General features: G+C 58.7%; 1 protein-coding gene across 5 annotated transcripts in view; it reads left to right on the forward strand.

Moving 5' to 3' along the window:
• The window catches only part of SYT7 (synaptotagmin 7), a 62,380-nt gene that overhangs the window by 35,509 nt on the left and 4,583 nt on the right, over positions 1–22,288 (forward strand). Inside the window, exons 6-12 of one of the 5 annotated variants that reach the window (XM_022591813.2) lie at positions 1,621–1,989; positions 6,193–6,315; positions 11,140–11,275; positions 15,496–15,766; positions 19,205–19,374; positions 19,770–19,884; positions 20,379–20,578. In XM_022591813.2, coding sequence (XP_022447521.1) covers positions 1,621–1,989; positions 6,193–6,315; positions 11,140–11,275; positions 15,496–15,766; positions 19,205–19,374; positions 19,770–19,884; positions 20,379–20,578 — 1,384 coding nt within the window. The other 4 variants (XM_089914715.1, XM_030763902.2, XM_022591824.3 and 1 more) reach the window with 4 other exon arrangements.

Raw genomic sequence — 22,288 nt, forward strand, 5'->3', positions numbered from 1 at the left:
GGCTCAGGGGGTGAGCCAGGCTGAGGTCTGGTTGTAGTGGTGAAAGTGGCTCCAAGGGCCCTGGGGCCTCCCTCGGGCAGCTCGGGGGTACCACGGCTATCCTGTGGCCCTAGACCAGGAGGTGGCAAGCTATCTCTATAAAAGGCCTGATAGGGAAGAGGCTTTGCAAGTCACATACTCTCTTTTATGACTACTCAACCCCAGCCTTGTAGCCCCAAAGCAGCCACAGACAGAATGTAAATTAATGACAATGGCTGTATTCCGGTAAAACTTTATTTACAAAAACAAGTGGCGGGCCAGATTTGGCCCACAGGCCATAGCTTGCCAACCCCTGCCCTAGACAACTGGAATGGAAGATGGAGGGAAGGAACAGAAGAAGTGGAGGTTGGGCCCTCTGAGGCTGTGGCCCTGAATGTGCTGAAATCTCTGGCCAGGAGACAAAGCAGGCAGGTTGCCTGGGGAGGCCAGGGGTCTCTGACTCCTGTCTCCACCTCCTAAGACATCTGCAGCTTCCACTGTCAAGGGAGCATGCTTCCCTGGGCCTGACCTCATTGGTCCCCATGGCAACCGTGTGATGGAGGCAACTCAGGAATTTTTACCCCGTTTTACAGAAGAGGAAACTGAGAGGTGGACTCCCTTTTCCAAAGTCCCACAGTTAAGAAGCAGCAGAGATGGGCTTTGAACCCTGGGTCTCTCTGACCCCAGACCACCTCTGAGGAGCCGTGTCCTGTCTCCTGTCTGTCCTTGCCCTGTTCCCAGCGTGTTTCAGAGATGCTGGTGGCCCATGAGGCAGGTGCCATCTTACAGGTGCACAGAGGACAGGATAATTACCCTGTTCTTTGTCAGAACTGTGGTAAAGTGGCCAGCCAAGTGGATTCCTGCATCCCATCCTCTGACTGGGAGTCATTCCCAAGATCCCGGGAATTGACCCTAAGCCTCAGAAACAAGGAACCCCAGAAGGAGGGCAAAGATCTGCGCCAGAGCCTGAACCCTGAGTCAGCGCCAGCCACAGGGCAGAGGTCCGGGAGCCCGAGGACGCGCCCCAGCGTCTGAGGACAAAGCATGAGAATCCTTGGCTTCCGCTGACTCACCACGCATTACTAGGCCAGCTCTGCGCTGGCCTGGATTTCCTCGCGTCTCCAAACGCCAGTAGTACTTAGAACGCAGAGGCAGACTTTCCCGGGGTCCCCCAGTGAGACGACGGGAGGGGGTGGCCCAGCTCCCTCCACCCTGTCCCAGGCCAACATGACAGGCAGCCACAGGGCCCTGGGACCTGCCTTCACCACGCAGCCTCCGCAGCTCCCGCGGCCCCACCCAGACCGTCAGACAGGATGTATCGGGCACTAGCTGAGCCAGGGCCAGGGCGGGGGGGGGGGGGGGGGGGGCTGCTGGGCGGGGCCGGCCTGGGGGCCTCAGGGTGGGCGCGGGGCTCAGCGGCCGCCTGGCTGAGGGGGTGGCAGCGACGACGGCAGTGGCGACAACTCCGATGGAGGCCCGGCGAGGGCCGGCAGAGCGCGCCCCTTACTGGGGCCTCCTCGTCCTGGCCCTAGGCTTCTTTCTCCTCCACTGTGATCCCTTCACCTGCTTCTCCTTTCTCTCCTCTCCTCCACCCGCCCCAAGTTTCGAGGACTCCACCCTGTCCACGACCACTACCCTTGAGTCTATCCCCAGCTCCACGGGAGAGCCGAAATGCCAGCGACCCTGCACTCTGATGCGGCAACAGAGCCTGCAACAGCCGCTGAGCCAGCACCAGCGGGGCCGGCAGGCCAGCCAGCCCACCACCAGCCAGAGCCTGGGCCAGCTGCAGGCCCACGCGGCCTCCGTGCCGGGCCCCAACTCTCGGGCCTACGGCCGGGGCCAGGCTCGGCAGGGCTCCTCGGCCGGCTCCAAGTACCGGCCGGCCGGCGGCCGCAGCCGCTCCAACCCAGGCAGCTGGGACCACGTGGTGGGGCAGATTCGAAACCGAGGCTTGGACATGAAATCCTTCCTGTAAGTCCCCCCCTTGAGTGGTCCGGCCCGCCCCCCTCCCCGACCCAGCCTCTTTCCTCCCTGTCTCCTTGGGAGTGGCTGGCCCAGAATGATCTTAGCCCTCCGTCTACGAGGCAGGGTGCCCAGCAGAGTCCGCTGCCCCCTCCCCTACCTCCTGTGGCTTGCGGCTCGTGCCTAAAGCCCCCTGTGGAAGGACTTGTATCTGAGCCACCCCTCTGAGGACTCCAGCCCCGCTCGGTGCCCCCAGGGCTTGGAGAAGTTCCTCCCTGAAAGTCAGTGGAGACACTAGGGGATGTTGCTGAGGTCCCCGCATCTGTCTCTCCCCTTCCCAGCCAGTCCCAAGCTCTCCTGGCCTCCCTCCCCTCCCTGCTCTCCTGTGACCTCTCTCCTCCCCTCCCAAACCTGGCCTCCTTCACTCCATGGGTCAGGACTCGCCTCCTCCCCTCCAGCTTCCTTCTGCCCTGTAACCCAACTCTGCTCACCTTCTTGCTGCCACTTCCTCCCTCCCTCCCTCCCACTTCCCCTGTCCCTGCTGTGGGCCCTGTCCTCTGCCTCTCTGACCTTCTGTAGCCACCTGCCCTCCAGCTCTCTCCCTGGCTCCCACCATGACCCATTCCCTGAGGACAAACCTCCGATGTTCCCCCGAAGCTTTAGAAAATGTTTCTGAATCAGAGCCCTCTTTCACGTGTACAAGTCAGAGAAGTAACAAGACACCATCGGTGTCTGGCCTTAGCCGTTCCCCTCTGCTGTGTGTGTCCCCCCAGCCCCCCACCGTGTGCCCCCCTTGCCTCGCCCTCACTGGTAGAGCCCTGCCCAGAGTGCCCATTTCCTCGTGTCCCTCTGAGCATCTACACTCGCTCTCAGAGCCCAGGGCAGGCCTGGGCTTCAGTCCCTGACATCACCTCCTTCCTCTGGCCTAACGTGACCTTCCTTCCAGGCTCTGGGGATTATTCTCATCACCCAGGTCTTTCCTGGGAGCACTTTTCATGGAGCAGGAGACCAGCGCACTAAGCCTGGGAGAGGAGAAAGGGAGGAGGAAGGGGAAGGCCAAGGTGAAGGCCCAGCTCATTGGCAAGATGTGGGGATTCTGAAGGCGAACAAGTCCTCAGAGCATCCTGCCTCTCTGGCTGAGATCCCAGCCCGAAAGGGCGGTCGCGAGTGCTGCCCCTGGAAGGAGCACCCCAATGGAAGACACCCCACCATGCCAGCTTCCCATGCAAGTGGCCTATGGCCCTGGCCAGGCAGGACATGCTGCCTGTGACTCTACTTGGCAAGACCGGGCAGCGCATCTGTTGGGGCTTCCCCCCACCCAAGGACCCTTGGGAATCCAGCTGGATGCCTGCATGAGACAAGATGCCCAGCAGAGCCTCCTGGCCTCCAGGAGGCGGTTTGCCCTGGGACGGATGCCGTGGCACCAGCGTGGATTAGGAGAGTGGTGGGAATTGAACAGAGCCGAGAACCAGCCAGAAGCCTGCAACCCTCTGCTCCTCCTGACTGCAGGCTGCTCTCTGCACAGCCGTCCCCCTGCCTTGCATTCTAGCAGCCATCACATGGGGGCACGGGCTATGCCCGGGCTCTGGGAAGAGAACCAGCGGCAGGAAGCCCCCAGGGAACCCACTCTCCCCGCCTCTCTAGCCGGCGAAGATTTGATGAGCAGCACTCAGCACCAGCACCTTGGTCTGCGCTTCTTCTGCCCACCGCAGCTTTCGTGCCCCTCACCTGCTGGCCACCCCCAGAGCTCTCCTCACCCCCCCGCCTCTTCCACTTGTAGTCCCTCACAGCAGGGGTCAGCAAACTTTTTCTGTAAAGGACCAGATTATAAACAATTTAGGCTCTGAGGGACACATGTGGTCTCGATCACATTTTTTTTTTTAAACAATCCTTTAAAAATGTACAAACCATTCTTAGCCTGTGGGCTGTATAAAAACAGGCCACCAGCTGTAGTTGGCCGGCCCCCGACCCCTGCCTTACAGCTTCGCTGGCGTGCTTCTGACGCCCTTCTCTTGCCCCAAATGCTGGTGGCCCAGGTACAGAGTCGGGGTGAGAAGGCTAACCAGGCGCCCCCGGGATCCCACCCCCCTTTGCAGGGAGAAGGCATTCCTCCTGCTTCGTGGATGTGGCTCCTCCCAACACCACTAGCTTCTCCCCCAAATCTCCACCTCTTGCCCTTCATTCTCGGCCCTGCGCCCCGTGATGCCACGGAGAACGACAAATCGGGGACTTATGCAGAGGAGCCGTTTTGTTTTTAAGAAGAGCACAAGGAATATCCAGAAAATGAATTAACCAGGGGAAAACCTGCTGTTTCCGTCGGGTTTGCCTTCCCCCAGCACAACCAGCTCCCGAGGAGCCAGATGGAATTTTACCAACTCTGAAACAGTACCGGTGGGCAGGGAACAAAGAAAATGAGGATTCGTCCTGAGGGAAGGGGGGAGTTGTTTCCCCAAAGTTAGATGTGGCTGCAAGTGTCAGCCTGGAGCAACCGTGCCCAGGAGAAAGATGCAAAGACGAGGCAGCATCCACCTAGCTTCGGCGCCTCCTTGGCCCCCACGGCCATCTCCCATTTTCCAAGACCCCCGGACCTCCGCCCCTCCCCTCGCTTGTCACTTCTCACTGGTAGAGTTCCCTTTTTGACAACTTCTCTGGAAAACAGCCATAGCTAGCGGTTCCTCTCTGAACCTCACCCTCTTGGATGGTGGTTGAAGTCATAGGCTTCCTAACCCAGGATCTCCCACCTTCCAGAACCTTCCATCAGGCTTACCATCTTTCCCTTGGCCCTTCCTGAGACATGCTTTCATGTCTGCCCCATCCAAGAATCCCCTCTCCCCTTGTTCAGATGAGAGCTCAACACTGGAGGAGCTCAGCAAAGCACCCAGAAAACACCCACCAACTCAGATTGTTTTGAGAGGCAGAGGGTCACTTTTCACCCCCGGAAAGTGCAGGCAGCCCTGCAGTTGCCCAGCGGTTCTCCGACAGAGCCTCACACTAGAGACGTCTCACCGTGACCTCTGGCCGCACACTGCTGCCCACATGGCGACTCCACGTCCACCTGGACTGAGCCTCCCTCAGAGCAGGATCCCTCCAGCCTCCTCCAGACTGTCCTCACCGCAGACACAGGCTACCTCGAGTCCTCCCAGGACGTCTCCAGACCTTGCCAGCTTTCTCTCTCTCCGCCTTTGCCTTTTTTTTTTTTTTTTTTTTTTTTGCGGTTCGCAGGCCTCTCACTGCTGTGGCCTCTTCCGTTGCGGAGCACAGGCTCCGGACGCGCAGGCTCAGCGGCCATGGCTCACGGGCCCAGCTGCTCCGCGGCATGTGGGATCTTCCCAGACCGGGGCACGAACCCGTGTCCCCTGCATCGGCAGGCGGACTATCAACCACTGCGCCACCAGGGAAGCCCCCGCCTTTGCCTTTTGATGACTTCTGGACTGCTTCTCTAAGGAGAGGCCCCTGAACTGGCCCCAAAAGCCTCGGTGGTTACTCCCCGGATCTCCAGGAAGGGGGACGCAGGATAAGGCCCGCGACAGCCAGCACACCATACGCCGGAAGAGACTCACCTTATCCTCCAACGGGCCGTGTGTCCAGGGACCTGGGGGAGGGAGCTCCTGAGACCTCCCTCCTGGCATCAAGCACACCTGGCTGACCAAAGGACCCAGAGATGTCTTTATGAGGGGCTTAACTGGGTGCAGTGCCCATTGGATTTCCAAACCTTCTGAGAACCTCCCGCCTGGGAGCCCAAACCTACCCGCACGGTCCCCAAGATGACAGCACAGCCCTCCCTCTTCTCCCAGGGGCCCAGATGGTCTGAGCGAGTAGCCCCTGGCCTTTGTTCAGCCAGAGGTGAACCAACCTTGGAAAGGGACCATGTCCCAGGGCCTGGGCCCCACTCCCCGCAGCCTCCCCCGTGTGTTTCCTGGGGACGTCCCAGTCGCGGGCCACCTCGCAGGCCTCTGCCCAGCCCCTTCCCCGTGGCTAGCTGGGTCTCAGGCCGTGGACACCTCCCCTCACCCCTGCCGCCTCCTGTTCTGCTCTACAACTGTTGACAGTGCTGAAGTTTGGTTTCTCTTCTGCAGGGCCAGTTTCTTACACTTGTTTCTTCTCTCTCTTTGTCTCTGTCTCTGTCTCTGTCTCTCTCTCCTTCCCCTCCCCGCCTCGGCCCCTGGGGCCTCCTCCTTTCACCCTGGCTGGTGGGCCGCCCACCCCTGGCAGGGAAGGCCGGATGGTGGTGCTATCCTTGGTCTTAGGGCTTTCGGAACAGGATGACTTTGCCAATATCCCTGACCTGCAAAACCCAGGAACCCAGCAGAACCAGAACGCTCAGGGGGACAAGAGGTACGAGCACAGGCGAGGGCCTGCGGCGGCGGCAGCAGACAAGGAGGCGTGGAGAGGCCACCAGCCTCGACCGCCGGTCGCTGGACGAGGCGGCGGCGCCTTCAGCGGATGCTGGAGCAGGACAGCCCCCTCCCCAGCCGGTGCCCTCACACAGGCCACCCTGGTGGTGTCCCTCGGGTCTGAGGCCCGTGTGGCTGTCCTGGGGCCATTCTGGATCAAGCCTGCTCCCCGGGCATGCCTGCCCTCGCCCGGAGCAAGCCAGCCTTTCTGCCCCATCTTCCCGCTTGGCTCCCCTCTGCTGCACCCTCATCTTTCATCTCTGCCCCACCCCGACCCAGAAATCCCAGTTTCTCCGGTGGTTGGTGGGCGGCGGGGATGTTAGGGAAGGGGTGCCAGCCTGTTCTCCCTCATCCCCGCCACCTCAACCTCCCTCTTGCCTGGAGGTCCCGCTGGGGTGATGGTCACACACACACACACACACACACACACACACACACACACACACACCCCTGCAGAGATGTGATATGCCTGCTCTCGGCTGATGGAAGAGGAGCCCCTGGTGGGAAGGGTCTGGGGCCTGGGAGAGGCCTGGTGACCAGAAAGGCAGCCCCTTAGCCCGAGGTACCAGGAGGAGGAAATGGGATGGGGGTGGGGGGTGGGGGGTGAGAGCAGCCGGCAGGTGCTGGTCAGGCCCTCTGTCACCGGGAACCCTGCTGCTGGCCCTCAGGAGTAGCCTGTGTGGCCACAGCACAGGCTGAGCCGAGGCCTGGGCATTCAACCATCCGTGGCCCTGGCCACCAGGAATGCAGGGAGGCATCTTCGGATGCCCCCATTAGAAGCGCTCTCACGGAGAAGGGGACGGGGAAAGATCAGAGGTCCCAGGGTTCAGGCAGCATCACTAAGGTGGGATGATCCTGCACCTGGCCTTGGGCTGGGCCAGCCACACACCTGTGATCGTGGGAGGAGGGCTCATCACCTTGGTCAGGTGTGCTTTTCATCAGAAAAGGCCTACAGGAGAGTGTGGCCTGGCAGCCAGGTTGCCTCCTTGTAGCTCTGCTACCAGAGCCTCGTTCTGCAACCTTGGGCAAGTCACAGCCCTTCTCTGGGCCTCTGCTTCCTCACCTGTCCAATGAAGGATTGGACAGGGTGACCCCTTCGAGCTCGGACATGCTAAGCCTCTAATGAAGGAGCAGACCCTCGGACTGGGGCACTTGTCAGAGCCTGTCAGCCAGGCGGAGACCCTGACGCTTGCTTATTAAGAGGCCTGAAGGTGCAGGAAGGGACTGTCCCGGGCTGCTGCCAGGGGCCTGTGTGTTAGGGGAGGACAGGCCGAGTTAGCTGACTTGCCTGTCCGTCTGGTGGCTTCTGGAAACCAACTCTCTTATTTTCTTCTCATCCCGAGTTCACAGTTGCTTGTCCATGGTGGACAAAGCCAGAAGTCCCCAGAGAGCGGGAAAGGGAGAGGGGGACCAGCTCTTTCACTCAGTGGTACAGATGGTGTCACACCCTGAGCCCAAGTCCTGGGGTGCGGGAGGAACGGAGTCTGCCACCTCCAGCCCACTGGAGCCACCGGGGTCCTGGCTTCCTGAGCTCAGGGCTCAGAGCTGGGCTGCAGGCGGGCCAGAGGGCCATGGGGAGAGGGCCAGGGGCCATGGGCCAGAGGCTGCAGGAGCAGGGCTGCAGCCCTCTGAAAACCTGCTAAGGACCCCCTTGTCGAGAAGGGTGTGAAGCGTGAGGGAGCAGATGCAGGCTGGAAACGAGATTTCATGTCACCCATGTGTTAATGAACTGGCTCCATTTTCACCTACAGCCTATTTTTACCTCCTTGCCACTTAGGTCTCACTCCATATAACACACTCACCCCTTCTGATCATTACATCAGTCGTCTCCTGCCTCCCTGGGAAAGGTGGGTGTGGAGCTGGAGGCCCTGGGCCCACGCCCCAACCCAGCCCGACTTTCCCAGTGGACACAGGCCATTCCCACCCGGTCACGCCCACCCCATCCTGGAAGCTCATTTCTCGAGGCTCTTGGGGGGTTTCCCAGGTGATCGGCCGCTGCAAGGGTGCTTCCTGCCCGGCACTCTCCCATCCCCAAGCTTGGCGTTAGCACCACCCACAAGGCGCTTTAGGGCTCCACCCCTCTGGGTTCCTGGCTGCATGAATCTTGGAATGGTGGGCTTGGCTCAGCTGTCCCTTCCTCCTCAGCTTCTGCCTCCAGACCGAGGGTCTGCCCTTCGGCCCCAGTGCCCCCTTCTCCACCCAGCTGACCCCTTGGCCGGATGTCACCGGGGTAACGGGTGGGTGGCCCTTGGCTGTTGTTGGGGAGGACATTCTGCCCCCGAGGTCTGTTAGCAGCAGGCTCCTGGGAGACAGGAGGGCCCTGGGAGGAGGAGTGGCCACTCCAGGTCCCAAGCAAGGTGGGGTGCATCTAGCAAGTCGCTGACCCCACTCCCAGGGTCCTTGGTGGCCCTGAAGCCCCGCATCCGGGATCCCCCAAGCCCCTGGGCCTCAGCGCCGGGGCCCCAAAAACTTCGGAATGCTGCTGGGCCCAGGAGGGAGGGAAGGAGGCCAAGGCCGCCCCTGGCTCCCACGCCCTGCTGTGCCCGTTCCACCTCGCCCATGCTGCCCTGCACCCATGCGCACCTCATGCTCTCAGCCACCCTCTCACCCTTGCTCCTTGGGATCCGAATGGTTTCCCCCGTGGCCCCACCCCCACCGGAGTCGGAGGCGGGGCCGGGCGGGACCTGGCCACCCCCACGCTGCCCTCGCTCCGAAGCCACCATGTTTCTTCTGTCCCGGTGTGTGTCCCCCGCCTCCTCTCTGCCTCTACTCTCCTCCTTGTCCCCTCGTCCGCCCCGCAGCCTCTTCACTCGCCTCCGACTAACCTTTCTCGGCCTCTCTCTCTCTCCCTCCCTCCCTGTCTCCTTCCTCCCATCTGCTCCTCACAGGGATGTCCCTGGGCCAGTGACGGGCCCTCCGCCTCTCCCTCTGCCTCTGTGCTCCTGTCTCTCTGTCTCCTTCTGTCCTGTGACCTCCGATAGCTTCAGTGGCGCTGACCATCTCTTCCCAGGCTGCTTTGCAGCTGTGCTGACGCTGTGGTGTGGCCAAAATAACTCCGACTTTCTCATACCTTCAGCAGTCAATCTCGGCTCTCTCCTCCTCACCCACTCTATTTTTAACCTGACTTTACCTCTCCAGCTATTTCAGTCTCCTCCTCCCCGTGCCTGTCTGTGTGAGCACGTGTCCGTGTGTGTATATGTGCGCGTGCTCTGCTCTGGCCGCACCTCTGGGAGGGCGCCCCGCGCCTCCCGGGTGGGGTGGGGCGTTTCCGTGTCGTCCGGGCAAGGCCAGGCCCTCACAGCAGGTGCGCCGTGCCTCTAATTCTCAGAGCGTCTGTCCCTGAAACTGCTCCCTGCTTTTTTGTTTCAGCGTTTCCCAATTCACACGCGCACCTTGGCATGCCGGGGCCTCCCTGAATGCGTGTCCTCTCAGGATCTAAGTGTGCACATCGCTGTATGTCTGTCATCTTGCTGCTCTGGTTGACCTGCCTGGTTGCCCCTGCCATTCTCTCTGTGTTGCCCTGGGTGTCTGTCAGGCTTGTGTGCACTCGTGTGTGTGTGTGTGTGTGTGAGCGTGTGCACACCCTGCTGTTGGGTCCTGGTGTCTCTCCTCCAGGGCCTGGCATATCCTGTGCATGTCTGTCTGCCTGTCATAGTCAACCGTGTGCTGGCGGCTGGTCCATTCCGAGGGCCACGGCTTGTGTCCAGCCTGTGTGTGTCTCTGAGTCTGTGGCTCTGGTACTCTCGAAGCTGTTCTATTGTAGCCCATCCTGAGCCCTGTGCTCCCATCACCCCGTCTTCCTCGCTGCCTGCCCCCATCTCTCCTCCTCATGGGGTGTTCCAGCCTGGTCCCTGGGCAGGCTTTTAATGCCCCCTTCCTGAACCCCAGCTAGACGGAGACTGGGCTCACCACCCAGCCTCTGGGCCAGAGAGCCCAGCTTGCCGGGGGCAGTGTGGAGCCGGGGTGCACACAAGGCCTGGAGTGGAGCTGTCAGATCCGGGGGTTTTCGGTGGGACCCCGTCTTTCTCTGACCCTGGGCGAGAGCCTTATCAAATGTGTAGTCCTCAGAGTGGGAGAAGGGTCGGGTTTGGGCAAGGGGTGTAGATTTGCCCTGTCCAATAGGTGACTATTTAAATCTAAGTTAGTTTAAGTCAAACAACCGTGAAAATTCAGTTCTCAGTCATACTGGCCACATTTCAAATGCTCAATAACCATGGGTGGACATAGAAAGTTCTACTGGACAGAGCTGTGCGGACAGTGGTCCTGAGCTCACCTGGTCAGTCTCGTGTCTAAAGGGCACCTGTGTTCCCGCTGAGCCTGAGCAAACAGGTGGGGCCTCCAGGAGACAGGTGCTCTGGGCGTGTTTGCCTAGGGTAATGACGCGGAGAGAGGACACGCCGTCTTGGGAGCCTCCCCGCCGACCTCCCAGGCTGGGGCAAGCAGGGATGGATGGAGCCTCTGGGGAGGGAGGATGCTCAGAGACCACCATGCAAGCAGGGGCTGAAGGGTAGGGGATTTTCTGGGAAACAGCAGGAGTGGGAACACTGGCCGAAAAGGCACCTGCCAGGGGAAGTCAAAGCCGGATCACGCTGGGGCAGAGGCGAGGGGGACGGCCCTGCCCCCATGGACAAAAGCGTAGTTCCTGCTGGCCCGCAGGAGGTGGCAGCTACTTGGGTCTCGGAAGGTTCTGCTGCCACCCAGACCCGTGGCGCCCAGCCCAGCCCACCTCTAGGTCCATGCTCATTCGGATTCCTCCCACCCCCAGGTTGCCTACCGGAGGGAAGGCAGTGAACACAGCCCCAGTGCCGGGCCAGACGCCCCACGATGAGTCTGACCGCCGGACCGAGCCTCACTCCTCCGTCTCAGATCTCGTCAACTCCCTCACCAGTGAGATGCTCATGGTGAGAAGGGCAGGAGGCCCGGGGCAGGGGGAGGGGCAGGTGTGGAGATTGGTGACAGCGTGGGAGTCACGCAGGGGAACCAGCATGGTCATCTGTCAAGAGAGACTAAGAATTCCCATCCTCCTCCAGTCTCTGGATTGAGCAGGGGCCCAAGAAACCTGCTATGTGATCCTAGAAGGAAAGGCTAGTGGAGCGAGGGCTTGGAGGCGGAAGGTGTCCCCTCTCTTGGGGTGGCATCCCACTGAGTAGCGGTCTCGGGTGGCGCTCCCAGTGGAGCGGGTCTCATATCCCCTTCCCAGGGACCATCCCCAATCCCCGTGGCTGGGGAGCCAGCTGAGGCCCAAAGAGAACAGGAGAGCAGAACCCCTCTGGTCCTAGTTCCTATGAGGGAACAGCTGTGCTGGGGTTCTCCTGTCCACACCCCAGCCTCCCGGGATCCCTGTCTTATGGATCTGGGGTGTTTTCACCACGGGAGAGGTTGTGGCTTCACATGGCGCCCCCTGGTGGCAGCAGTGAGTCACAGCCATTTGCCTCATCTGTACTTTCCAAAGAGCTCCTGGAGGGACCAAGGCCCCAGGGCGATAGAGCACACTGTGATTTGGCAGCTGGAGATTTCAGGCGGAAGTCAGTCACAGGCTTGGCAGCCCAGAGTTTCCAGGAAGGCTCGGCGAGGACGTGAGGGTGGGAACCCGGTGCCTGCTAGGTTCCTACTGGGACCTGGTCCCCGCTTCCTCTTCCCCCTTCCCTCCTCCCTGTCTCCCCGCTTCCTCCCAAAGAGGGAGGGAAGGGGGCTCGGTGGGCTCTCAGGCCCTTGCCAGACCTGACGTCATTCAGTTCAGAGGACCCTTGCCCACTGCTCTGACACCGCAGCCCCCAGCCTCCCCGGGGCCCCCGGAGCCCCCAGGCCCCACCCTCCTGCCATTCAGGGCTCGGCCGGCTCTAACCATCCATCCACACTCTTCTTTTCTAGCCCAGCGCCTCTCAAATTGTGATAGGCACACGAATCACTGGGGGATCTGTTAAAATGCAGATTCCCAGTCAGCAGGCCTGCTACGGGCCCCCAAATCTGCGTTTCTCTCGGATGCAGATTAGAGCATCAGATTTTCCACGTTCCAGATCTGGTCTCCCTTGGGCCTCCCCACCTCTCCCCTCCCCCTGCCCCCTGGGCCCTGAGTGCCTGGTCCTGCACCACCTCCTCTCTGTCTTCCCCCATCCATGTAGATCAGCCCAGCCATCCTCTCCTCTGGACGGGCCATCGCCACAGTCCATCCTGCCTCTCTGTGCAGCCTCTTAATTGGCTACAGCTTCCCGGTAGCCAGGTTCCCAGAAGGGACGGCCCTTTCCCAGCCAGCTTGCCTACCCCTTGCTGCCCCCCGGTTGGGGGCGGGGGGGGGGGAAGAGCCGCAGGCAGGAGGAGGAAGTGCAGGCCCCAGCGCCCTCTCACGTGCTCAGCAGATGCTCAGAGGTGGGCAGGCAGGGTCTAATTGCCGAGCCCTAGGCCAAAGCTGGGTCACTGGCATTAATAGTGATGATGAAGATGGACAGGGCAGAAGTAAACGATCGGCTGAACTCCCTGCCCCAGGCGTGGAGAAACAGGAGTCGGGCACCCGCAGCCTTACAGACAAAGGGACCAAGGGGACAGGGTCAGAGAGGGGGCTGGGCCGCATCCCCATCTGAGTTACTCCGGCCCTGCTTACTTCTGCCAGAACTGGGGCTCAGGCAGCACCTCCTCCAGCCCTTGGTGGGGGTGGCTAGCCTGGTTGCCATGGAAACAGATCGAGGCCCCGCCCCAGCTGGTTAATTAAGGCTCAGGGCTGTGGTTTGGGAAGGCTGGGGGTGGGCACAGAGCCACTGCCCACTTCTGAGGTGAAGTCCACTGGCCCAGCTTGGGCCTCTCATCCAAGACTACCTTGTTTGGGAACCAAGATCCAAGTGACCAGCCTCAGGTGAGGCTGGGGCCACCTGGGCTCCAGTCACCAGGGTCTCCACCCCAACTTTAGAAGGAATGTGGAGGGGCAAGTGGTCGTGGCAGGGACTGCATGCCCAGGCTCTCAGTCCATGGCCAGCAGTGGCAGGCGCCAGGCCACAGAGCAGGACCACGAAAGTGATGTAAACCCCCCCTTAACCTTCCCTGGAACCCCGTAACATAGGTGTGTCTCATGGTCCCATTCTACAGATGCAAAAACTGAGGTTAAAAGGGAGTGGGGCTGGTAGGAGGAGAAGGAAGGAGCGCCAGGGGAAAACTGGATCTGGGTCGGGAAGCCAGATTCTCAGCGGGCCTGAGTGGAGCTTGCAGGGCTGCCTGGGACCCGCTTCCACTGTGAGAAGAGCAAGGGAGGCAGCTCAGCCCCCCTTCCACCTCCAGGCAGGACCAGGGGTGTGGCTAGTGAAGCCCCAGATCTGAGTGCGAGAGTGAGGGCAGCTGGAAGGGCGCTCGTGGTGGCCGGGCGCTGACTTGGGTTCGAACTCCGGGCTCATCTCTTAGTCACAGGCGGATTGAGGCAGTAATCTCTCTGTGCCCCCAACCAAGTTGGAGCATGGTAGTGCCTGCCTCATCAGGATGTTGTAGGGAGTAGAGGAGGGCAAAGCATACAGTACAAGGAGCAGGGTAGTTACTATCGTTAGTGTGATTTGCATACTCCTCGCCTAGGGCAGCTGAGTCCTCACTGACTTGCAGGAAGAAGTCTCAAAATGTCTTGGGATGTGGGCCTGTTTTGGTGGAAAGAGTGAACTTTCAAGTCAGAGAGAGTCCATACTGCTGTGCAATCTTGGACGTGTGACTTAACCTCTCTGAGCCAGTCTCCTCAGCTAGAGAGCGGTGATAACTGCCTCTCCCTGCTGTTGTCAGGATTCAGTAAGAAGAGGTGATGTAAGAGTCTTCCGCCGCGGTTGGTACACACTATACACATTCTTATCATCTGTATTAGTTAGTATTTCAGAGCCTGGGGTCACCTCTCCAGGATGAAGGGGGAGGGCACAGAGAAGTCTCCTGCAGGGGAAGGAGAGAAAGCAAACCAGTACCAGCAGTTTTGTCATAAATATGGTACCCTGAGTCCTACCCTGGCTCTTACCCAATCACCTCAGGAGCGTTTTTTGGTTTTTTATTGGAGTGTAGTTGATTTACAGTGTTGTGTTAGTTTCAGGTGTATAGCAAAGTGAATCAGTTGTACGTATACATGTCTCCACTCTTTTTTAGCTTCTTTTCCCATATAGGTCATTACAGAGTACTGAGTAGAGTGCCCTGTGCTATACGGTAGGTCCTTATTAGTTATCTATTAACCACCAGGTGGCTGGGGGATGGGCAAGATTCTAAAACCTAACCAGGTGTCCCCAATGAGCAACCACAGCTGGAAACACTTGGCTGGGAGACCCTCCCCCCAATTACTTCCTATTTTTTCAACATCCTCCTGGGAATGGGACACCATGCCACCCCCCACATGTCTGTCGGTTGCTGGGTCTGCTCAAGTGGCACCCCCCGGGGATGAGGGCTGAATGCAGGTGTAGCCTTCCTTCCAGTGGTCCTCAGCCTTGGTTTGCAGTACTGTCATCTGAGGCTCCTATTACACAATTCTGCCGCCCAGGGCCACCCCAGCCCCAACAAATGAGGCTCCCCAGGGATGGGGCCTGGGAATCTGTACTTTTAGTGTCCCTACCTTACACAAACAGACGTTGCTTTTGAAAACTCGCCTCTCTCATTTTGTAAATCACATCATCCTCAGAACCCCAGAGTCACTTTCTAAAGAAATACCGTGGTAAACTCTTTTGAGATGAGAACAATCTCCCTCATCTGTTTTGTAGCCCAGGTTTTTGTGTCGGTGTATTTCGCAGGGGACCCCGCAGGGCTGTTGGAAGAGTGGAAAGATGGAGGAGGGGGCTGGGTGGGGGGCGGGTCCCAGGGTGCACCAGGGGAGGCGAAGCAGACCCGGGGCTCCGAGAGGCTGGGAAGTGGGGTGCACGCTGCTCTGGGGTTCAGGGGCTGTCCCGGCTCTGCCCCTCCCTCCCTGTGTGACCCTGGTCAGGGCACCTGCCCTCCGCCTCAGCAACCTCACCCAGATCTGAATGTGGGATGTGCCACCACCAGCCCCGCGTGGTGACCATGGGGAGGAGGCGGCTGGACTGGCCTTGGGCACAGCGAGGCCTCCCAACCCTGCTGGGCTGCAGAGGGGGCTTCAGGGAAGCAGAATCCTCCCCAGCGCTGCCTGCCTCTCCCCCGCCCCCAGCTCTCCCCAGGCTCTGAGGAGGACGAGGTCCACGAGGGCTGCAGCCGAGAGAACCTGGGCCGGATCCAGTTCAGTGTCGGCTACAACTTCCAGGAGTCCACGCTCACCGTGAAGATCATGAAGGCCCAGGAGCTGCCGGCCAAGGACTTCAGCGGCACCAGCGACCCCTTCGTCAAGATCTACCTGCTGCCAGACAAGAAGCACAAGCTGGAGACCAAGGTGAAGCGGAAGAACCTGAATCCCCACTGGAACGAGACCTTCCTCTTTGAAGGTGAGGCTGCGCTGCCCCTGCCCCCAGAGTCCCGCTCTTCCCCTCCTCCACCCCCCCGCCCAACCCTCCCCCCTCCACGTGACCACATGCACAAACGCACACGTACCAGCGTGCGCACACGCGCGTACCGACACACACAGGCGAGTAACTCGGCCCGGTTAACCTGCTGCGTACCGTGTCCAGCTGGGATGAGGTTACAGGGCTGAGTGGAGCCAGCATCACAGCCAGAGGCCGAGGAGGAAAGCTGGGCCACTGCCTGGACACAGGACCCATCCTCAGGCGTGCAGGAAGGAAGGAAGGCAGCCACAGGATCCAGAGGTGGGGCACCTGCAGTGACCGTAGTGTAGTGGGTAAGAGCCCAGGCTCTTACCATGGCCCAGGCTGCCTGAGTTTGCATCTCAGCTCTGCCACTTACTAGCTGTGTGACCAGAGACAAGTTCCTGAACCTCTCTGTGCCATGGTTTCCCCATCTGTAAAATAAAGATACTAGTGAGGGTTAAACAACTCAGTGAATTGTAAAAGCACTTACAACACCCAGAAAACACTTTATACCAGTTTGTTAAACACACTCCATCGGCTCCCCTTCTCTGACCCCTCCCCCTATTCGGGACAGGCCCCTCCAGATGCACAGGAACAAGAGCTCTGAACCATGCCCCAGGGTCCTAGAGGCAAATATCCTTCCTCTCTCCTGCAGGCCCATCTTTATCTCTTGTCTCTGAGGAGTCAAGGTAACCAGGAAACTGGGTGTGTGATCAGGGAGTGATTTCTGTCCCTGGCCCTTTGGGTGCCTGGACCCCACTTAGAGAAACCATTAACCTTTCTTGACAGCTGTGTTCAACCAGTGAGAATAAATCCCTACAACACCAACTGCCTGGTGCCCTGGCTCTTCAGAGCCTACAGTGTGTGCCCCAGGGAATCAGGAATCTTCCCCATCTGGTGTACCAGCCACTTGATATCTCACCCCTTCAGCTGGCACAGTGACAGCCAGCTCACCCACTAAATAAATCATTGAGGGTGAGCTAGTGAGTGCTTGCTCGTTTCTTCCCTCCTCAGTTCTGCATGGGAACAGGTTTAGAGATGGCACAACCAGTGAGAGGCTTGGCTGTCTGTCTGCAGGTGTATGTAGCCAGCTGGTGGGGTGAAATTTATGGGCAGAGCCCCAATCCACTGATCCCTTCTGCAAACATTTACCCAGCATCTAGTACGGGCTGGGCACTGTCCTGGGTACTTGGGGTACAGAAAAGAATGAGGCACCATTGTGACCCTCAAGGCATTCCTTGGAGGACACAGATGTGTAGATAATTAAGCCATACATTGCATGACAGATGCTGCGAGAACCCAATATAAACTCCCCTTGGTGGCGCTGAAAAACATTTCCCAGAAGAGAGGCCATTCATGATGGGTTCTGATGGATGAATAGGAGTTTGCCAGATAGGAGACTGCCTCCTCTGGTGTTGAAGAGAGCTGACTCAGGCACAGGGACCCCTTGGAGCCTTCAACCTTTCCAGAACACTTGTCCTCATGCATTTTACCTGAATGGATGCCAAAGGTCACCTGGGGAATTCCCTGGCAGTCCAGTGGTTACGACTCCGTGCTTTTACTGCCAAGGACCCGGGTTCAATCCCTGGTCAGGGAACTAAGATCCCACAAGCCATGCAGCGTGGCAAAAAAAAAAAGAAAAGTCACCTGGACAGGTCCCTGGGGTACTCCAAGGTGAGCAAGACATGGTCCATAGTCCCCCTCAATATAAGGAAGAGGCCCTGAAGGAATTCAGAGCCTGGGGGCTGAAGGAACATAGGATTTCCTCTTCCAGTGCACATGTCCTGGTGAGAGGTAACTCTGTGCTTCTAGCGTCTTTGGCAAAAGGTGCGAGAATCCTCCAGAACCCTTCCTCTCCCTTCATCTTCTCCACCAGTTGAGCTAAGGTAGTAAGTATCCTCTCTTCTTCCTGCGCACACCCTGGTTCAGGATCACAGCACCTCGGGCCTCCAGGCTGGCCTGCACCCACTGCCCCCCCAGGCCGGCCCCTCCTCTGACTAAGCTTCCCAAGGCTGTAACTCCAGCTTCAGACCTTCCCTGGCTCCCTTGTATCTACCATCCCATCCAAGCTCCTTCCCCTGGCTCTCCGCTCTGGCCTCATCTCCTGCTCCAGCCCAGCACCCTCCATGCCCTTTCATGGGCATTTATTCATTTGTTCAATTATTGATTCACTTAACAAATATTTAATCGAGTGCCTACTGTGTGCCAGAAACAGTGTTAGATGCTGGGATCCGGTGGTTGAGGACAGAGATGCCTTCCTGGAAATGCTGGCCCAGTGGGAGAGTCAGACTCAAGGAAACATAAATCTCTAGTACAGCCTGTGATAAGTGCTGCGAAAGGAAAGTGCTAGTATATAAAACAGGGGATCTGACCCCATCTGGCACATCAGGAAAGAAAGCTGAGACCTGATGGAAGAGGATAGGCCAGGACGGGGCATGGTGGGGCTGGGGCAGGAAAAGCCAGGGTGGCTGGAGCTCAGTCATTGAGTGAAGAGCGGTCACAAGATGAGCAAGGAGAGGACAGCGGGCCAAGTTGTGGAAGGACCTGAAGCCAAGGCAAGGCGCACGGCTTTTATTCTAAGTGCACTGGGAGCCTCTGAAAGGCTTTCGGCAGGAGAGTGTCATAATGTGATTTCTATTTTTAAAAGATCACTCTGGCTGCCGTGTTGAAAAGGGGCTGTAAGAGAAAGTACACAAGCGGGGAGGGCTGTTTGGAAACTCTTGCAACTATCTCGGCAAGAGGTACCGGCGGCTTGGACGGGGAGGTGGCCGTGGAGACAGGGACAGCTGCCGGTCTGATGAGGAAGGACAGGAGGACTGTCCATCGGCAGGAGGAGGAAGGGGAAGCGCGGAGTCCTAGGACAGGCGTCTACTGCTTTTTCTTTGCCTTTGCCATTTCCCTCTGCCCTGAGTCCTCCTGGGGCTTGCTTTCTGCCAGCTGTGGCCATCTCAGGCAGGGCCACTTGCCCAGACTTGTCTCAGAATGATTGGCAGTGGCAGGGCTGCCCAGAGAGCAAGGGGGCCACTGCCCAGTTGCCGAGATGGACCCGTGATGAACCAGTGAATGAACTGTCCCAGTCTGCTCCTGATTAGCTGTGGGACTTTGGGCAGGTAAGTTAAGCCATCGGAGCCTCAGTCTCCTCCTCCGTAAAATGGACAAGATACCGTCCACCTCGCAGAACTGTCAAGGGAGACAGATGAGATCACGACAGTCCTTGCTAACATTTCAGGAGGGTCTGAACGTGGGTGTTGCCGGCTGCACCCAGGTGGGGTGGCAGCAGGAAGACACAGGGCCAGCCCTCCCCTTCCTCCCGGGGCCTTCCTGCCCAGGAGCGTTGCCCTGCCCCGGCCCCGTGTGGCCACTCTGTCCTGCTCTTCCCCTGTGCTGTCTGTCTCCCAGGTTTCCCCTACGAGAAGGTGGTGCAGAGGGTCCTCTACCTCCAGGTCCTGGACTACGACCGCTTCAGCCGCAATGACCCCATCGGGGAGGTGTCCATCCCCCTCAACAAGGTGGACCTGACCCAGATGCAGACCTTCTGGAAGGATCTGAAGCCATGCAGCGATGGAAGTGTAAGGCCCCACCTGCGGGTCCTGGCTGGGAGGCTGGCAGATCCTGGCCCGGTCCTAGTCCCCTCCGCAAGCTCAGGGAATTGGGAAGGTTATGGGTGGGGCAGGGCAGGTGGGCGGGCCTGACAGAGCAGTTCCCACCCACAATCTCAGGGGAGGCTGGGCTGTGATAAAGAACCTGGGGAGCAGGGCCCAGACCTGCCAGATGAGGGGAGACCAGGTTTGCATCCGTGACAGACAGAGGGGCGGGTAAGCACCCAGGTCCAAGTGGAGGGGTCCTGGGGCAGGATGGGGGGTGGGGGGGGCGGGATCCCCTTGTCCCCACAGCCCTCTTGTTCTCCCTCCCAGGGGAGCTGAGAGGAGTGGCCCAGCCTCACCCCTCCACTTGTCCCTCCCAGGGGAGCCGAGGGGAGCTGCTCCTGTCTCTCTGCTACAACCCCTCTGCCAACTCCATCATCGTGAACATCATCAAAGCCCGGAACCTCAAAGCCATGGACATCGGGGGCACGTCAGGTGCTGGCGCTTCTCGCAGCAGAGGGCAGACGGGCCAGGGAGCTTCTGGCGCACGGGAGTCTCACTGCATGTGGACATCAGGGTCCTGGCTGTGGCCCTCACCCTTGTCCCCCGTGCCCCACCTCCAGTCCCAACTCCTTTACCCTAGAGCCCTGGTGCTGTCTCTGGAGCACCCTCAGGGTCAGCATCATCTTGGATACTGTCCTTCCCAGAATCAGGAAGAAAGCGAACACGATGGTGGGGAGGCCTGGGTTCTAGTCCCAGGTCCGACACTACTTGTCCGTGACCTCGGGTGAGACCTGGCCTCTCAGTCTTCTCCTTCGTGTTCACGGAAGGGCGCTAGGTGATGGCTGAGGCCCCTTGCGGCCCCTCCATCTGCTGACCCCCCAGATCCCCCCTCCTCCTTCCTTAGGGCTTTCCTCACCCTCTGGGGAAACACGCAGCCCCAGCTCCCCCCCGCTGCTCCTCTGACCCTTCCCCCACCTGTCCCCCAGACCCTTACGTGAAGGTGTGGCTAATGTACAAGGACAAGCGGGTGGAGAAGAAGAAGACGGTGACAATGAAGAGGAACCTGAACCCCATCTTCAACGAGTCCTTTGCCTTCGACATCCCTACGGAGAAGCTGAGGGAGACAACCATCATCATCACTGTCATGGACAAGGACAAGCTCAGCCGCAACGACGTCATTGGCAAGGTAGGGGGGCACCCAGCAAGGGTCTGTTCTCCAAAGAAGCAGCCGGGGTAGTGGATGAGCACAGGGCTGGACAGCAGGAGAGAGAGCGTCAGTCCCTTCCCCTGTCAGGGCCTCCGTTTCATCTCAGAATGAGAGGATTGGACGAGATTCTCCCTAAGTGTCCTACTGTAGGTCCACCACTTCAGGACAGACCACTGGAAGAGCAGGGAAAGAAGGAGGTGGTAGGAAAAAGTGCCCTGGATCCCCAGAAGAGGGTTTTCTGGACAGGACCCTCTGACAGGGTAAGGACATCGGAGCAATGTCACCCAGCGTCCCGTCGGTAGAGGGTGAGCTGCGTGAGGCAAGTATTGAGAGCTGTAGTCAGGCTCCAAAGACCTGGCTTTGGTTCCCACCTCATCTTGGTTCCCCAAGGTCAGTTGCCCAAGTGACCTTGGGCAAGTCACTTGCCTCTGTGAGCTCCAGCGTTCTCATTTGTAAATGGAGCTACTAATACCAACCCTACAGCACCTCACAGGGTGGCGTAAGAATTGCCTGAGACACGTGGACATTCTCCTTGTGGAAAGTGACCTCTCCTCGTCCTATTTTAACCCCAAATCCATGCCTGGCCTTGAGTTTTTGCAGGATACGATTCTGTGACATAAACGCATCCACTTTTCTACTTTGAAATGTCTATTCCTGTGTTTGTTTATGGCTTAGTGTTGAGAGTGCGCTCTTGATAGTCATACTACCTGGATCCAGGTGCCAGTTCCACCTCTTAACAGTCATAACCTTTATGAGCCTCATTTCCTCCTCTTGAAATGAGAGGAAGACGATCCTAACCTCACAGTATGCTGGGAGGATTGAGTAACACAGGTGAGAGGCTTAGCACAGAACTTGGAACGTATATGTTAGCTACTGTTATAGTGAAAGTTGTTTTTGAAAAGTTCTTAGTAAGGGCCTGTGTGTCCATTTAGGCTTGGAAGTTTGACCAGGAACAGTGCAGGAAGCCAGTGATCAGGGCAGGCGGAGGGGAGGGGTAGATGTCAGGAGCAAGTGAGGGGAGACCATGGATCACCCAGGGCACAGCCCTGTGTGAGGGAAATGGGAAGGGGTGACCTGGGTGCCCACAGGGAAGGGGGCCGAGGTGGAGACACCTCTCAGACAGATAGGAATGGAGAACCTAGCTACTGGGGGTGGAAGAGAAGCAGCTGGCCCCAAAGAGGAGAGCTGGCCCTGCTTGCCATCTAGCAAGGCCCAGGGAGTATGACTTGCCGACCTGTGGTCACAAGTGGGACAGGTCCCCAGGACAGCATCACCTACACCCCAGTGGGACTATGTGTTCTTAGCAGGACCTGCTGAGCCCTTCCTTGACGAGCTCAGGCCAAGTAACCATACCTATTTCTAAGCTCTTCTGAAGCTTAGCCTTTTGGAGTTACGTATTCTTTGGATACCACTTATAGCTCCCTTTGAAACAGTCCTACCTTCTGTTGTCTGAACCAAGGTGAAGGTGGGTTTGTTCTCACTTTGGTCTGGGTAGCTTAGAGAGCCCTATTAGCTCTTAGCTAATCGTCAGTCACAAGGCTGGCGTCAGCCCGGGGATCATGCACACAGCCCTCCGAAGCTGTGAGGCCCCTAACACAGAGGCAGGTAGGCTTGGGCCGATAGTATAGAGCCCAGAAGACCTAGATTTAAATCCCTCTGCACCACTCATAAATCCTGTGACTATGGGTC

This window comes from Delphinapterus leucas, chromosome 7, assembly GCF_059928025.1.
Source record: "Delphinapterus leucas isolate spDelLeu-1000000601 "Yukka" chromosome 7, BTC_Dleu_Yukka2, whole genome shotgun sequence".
NCBI lineage: Eukaryota > Metazoa > Chordata > Mammalia > Artiodactyla > Monodontidae > Delphinapterus > Delphinapterus leucas.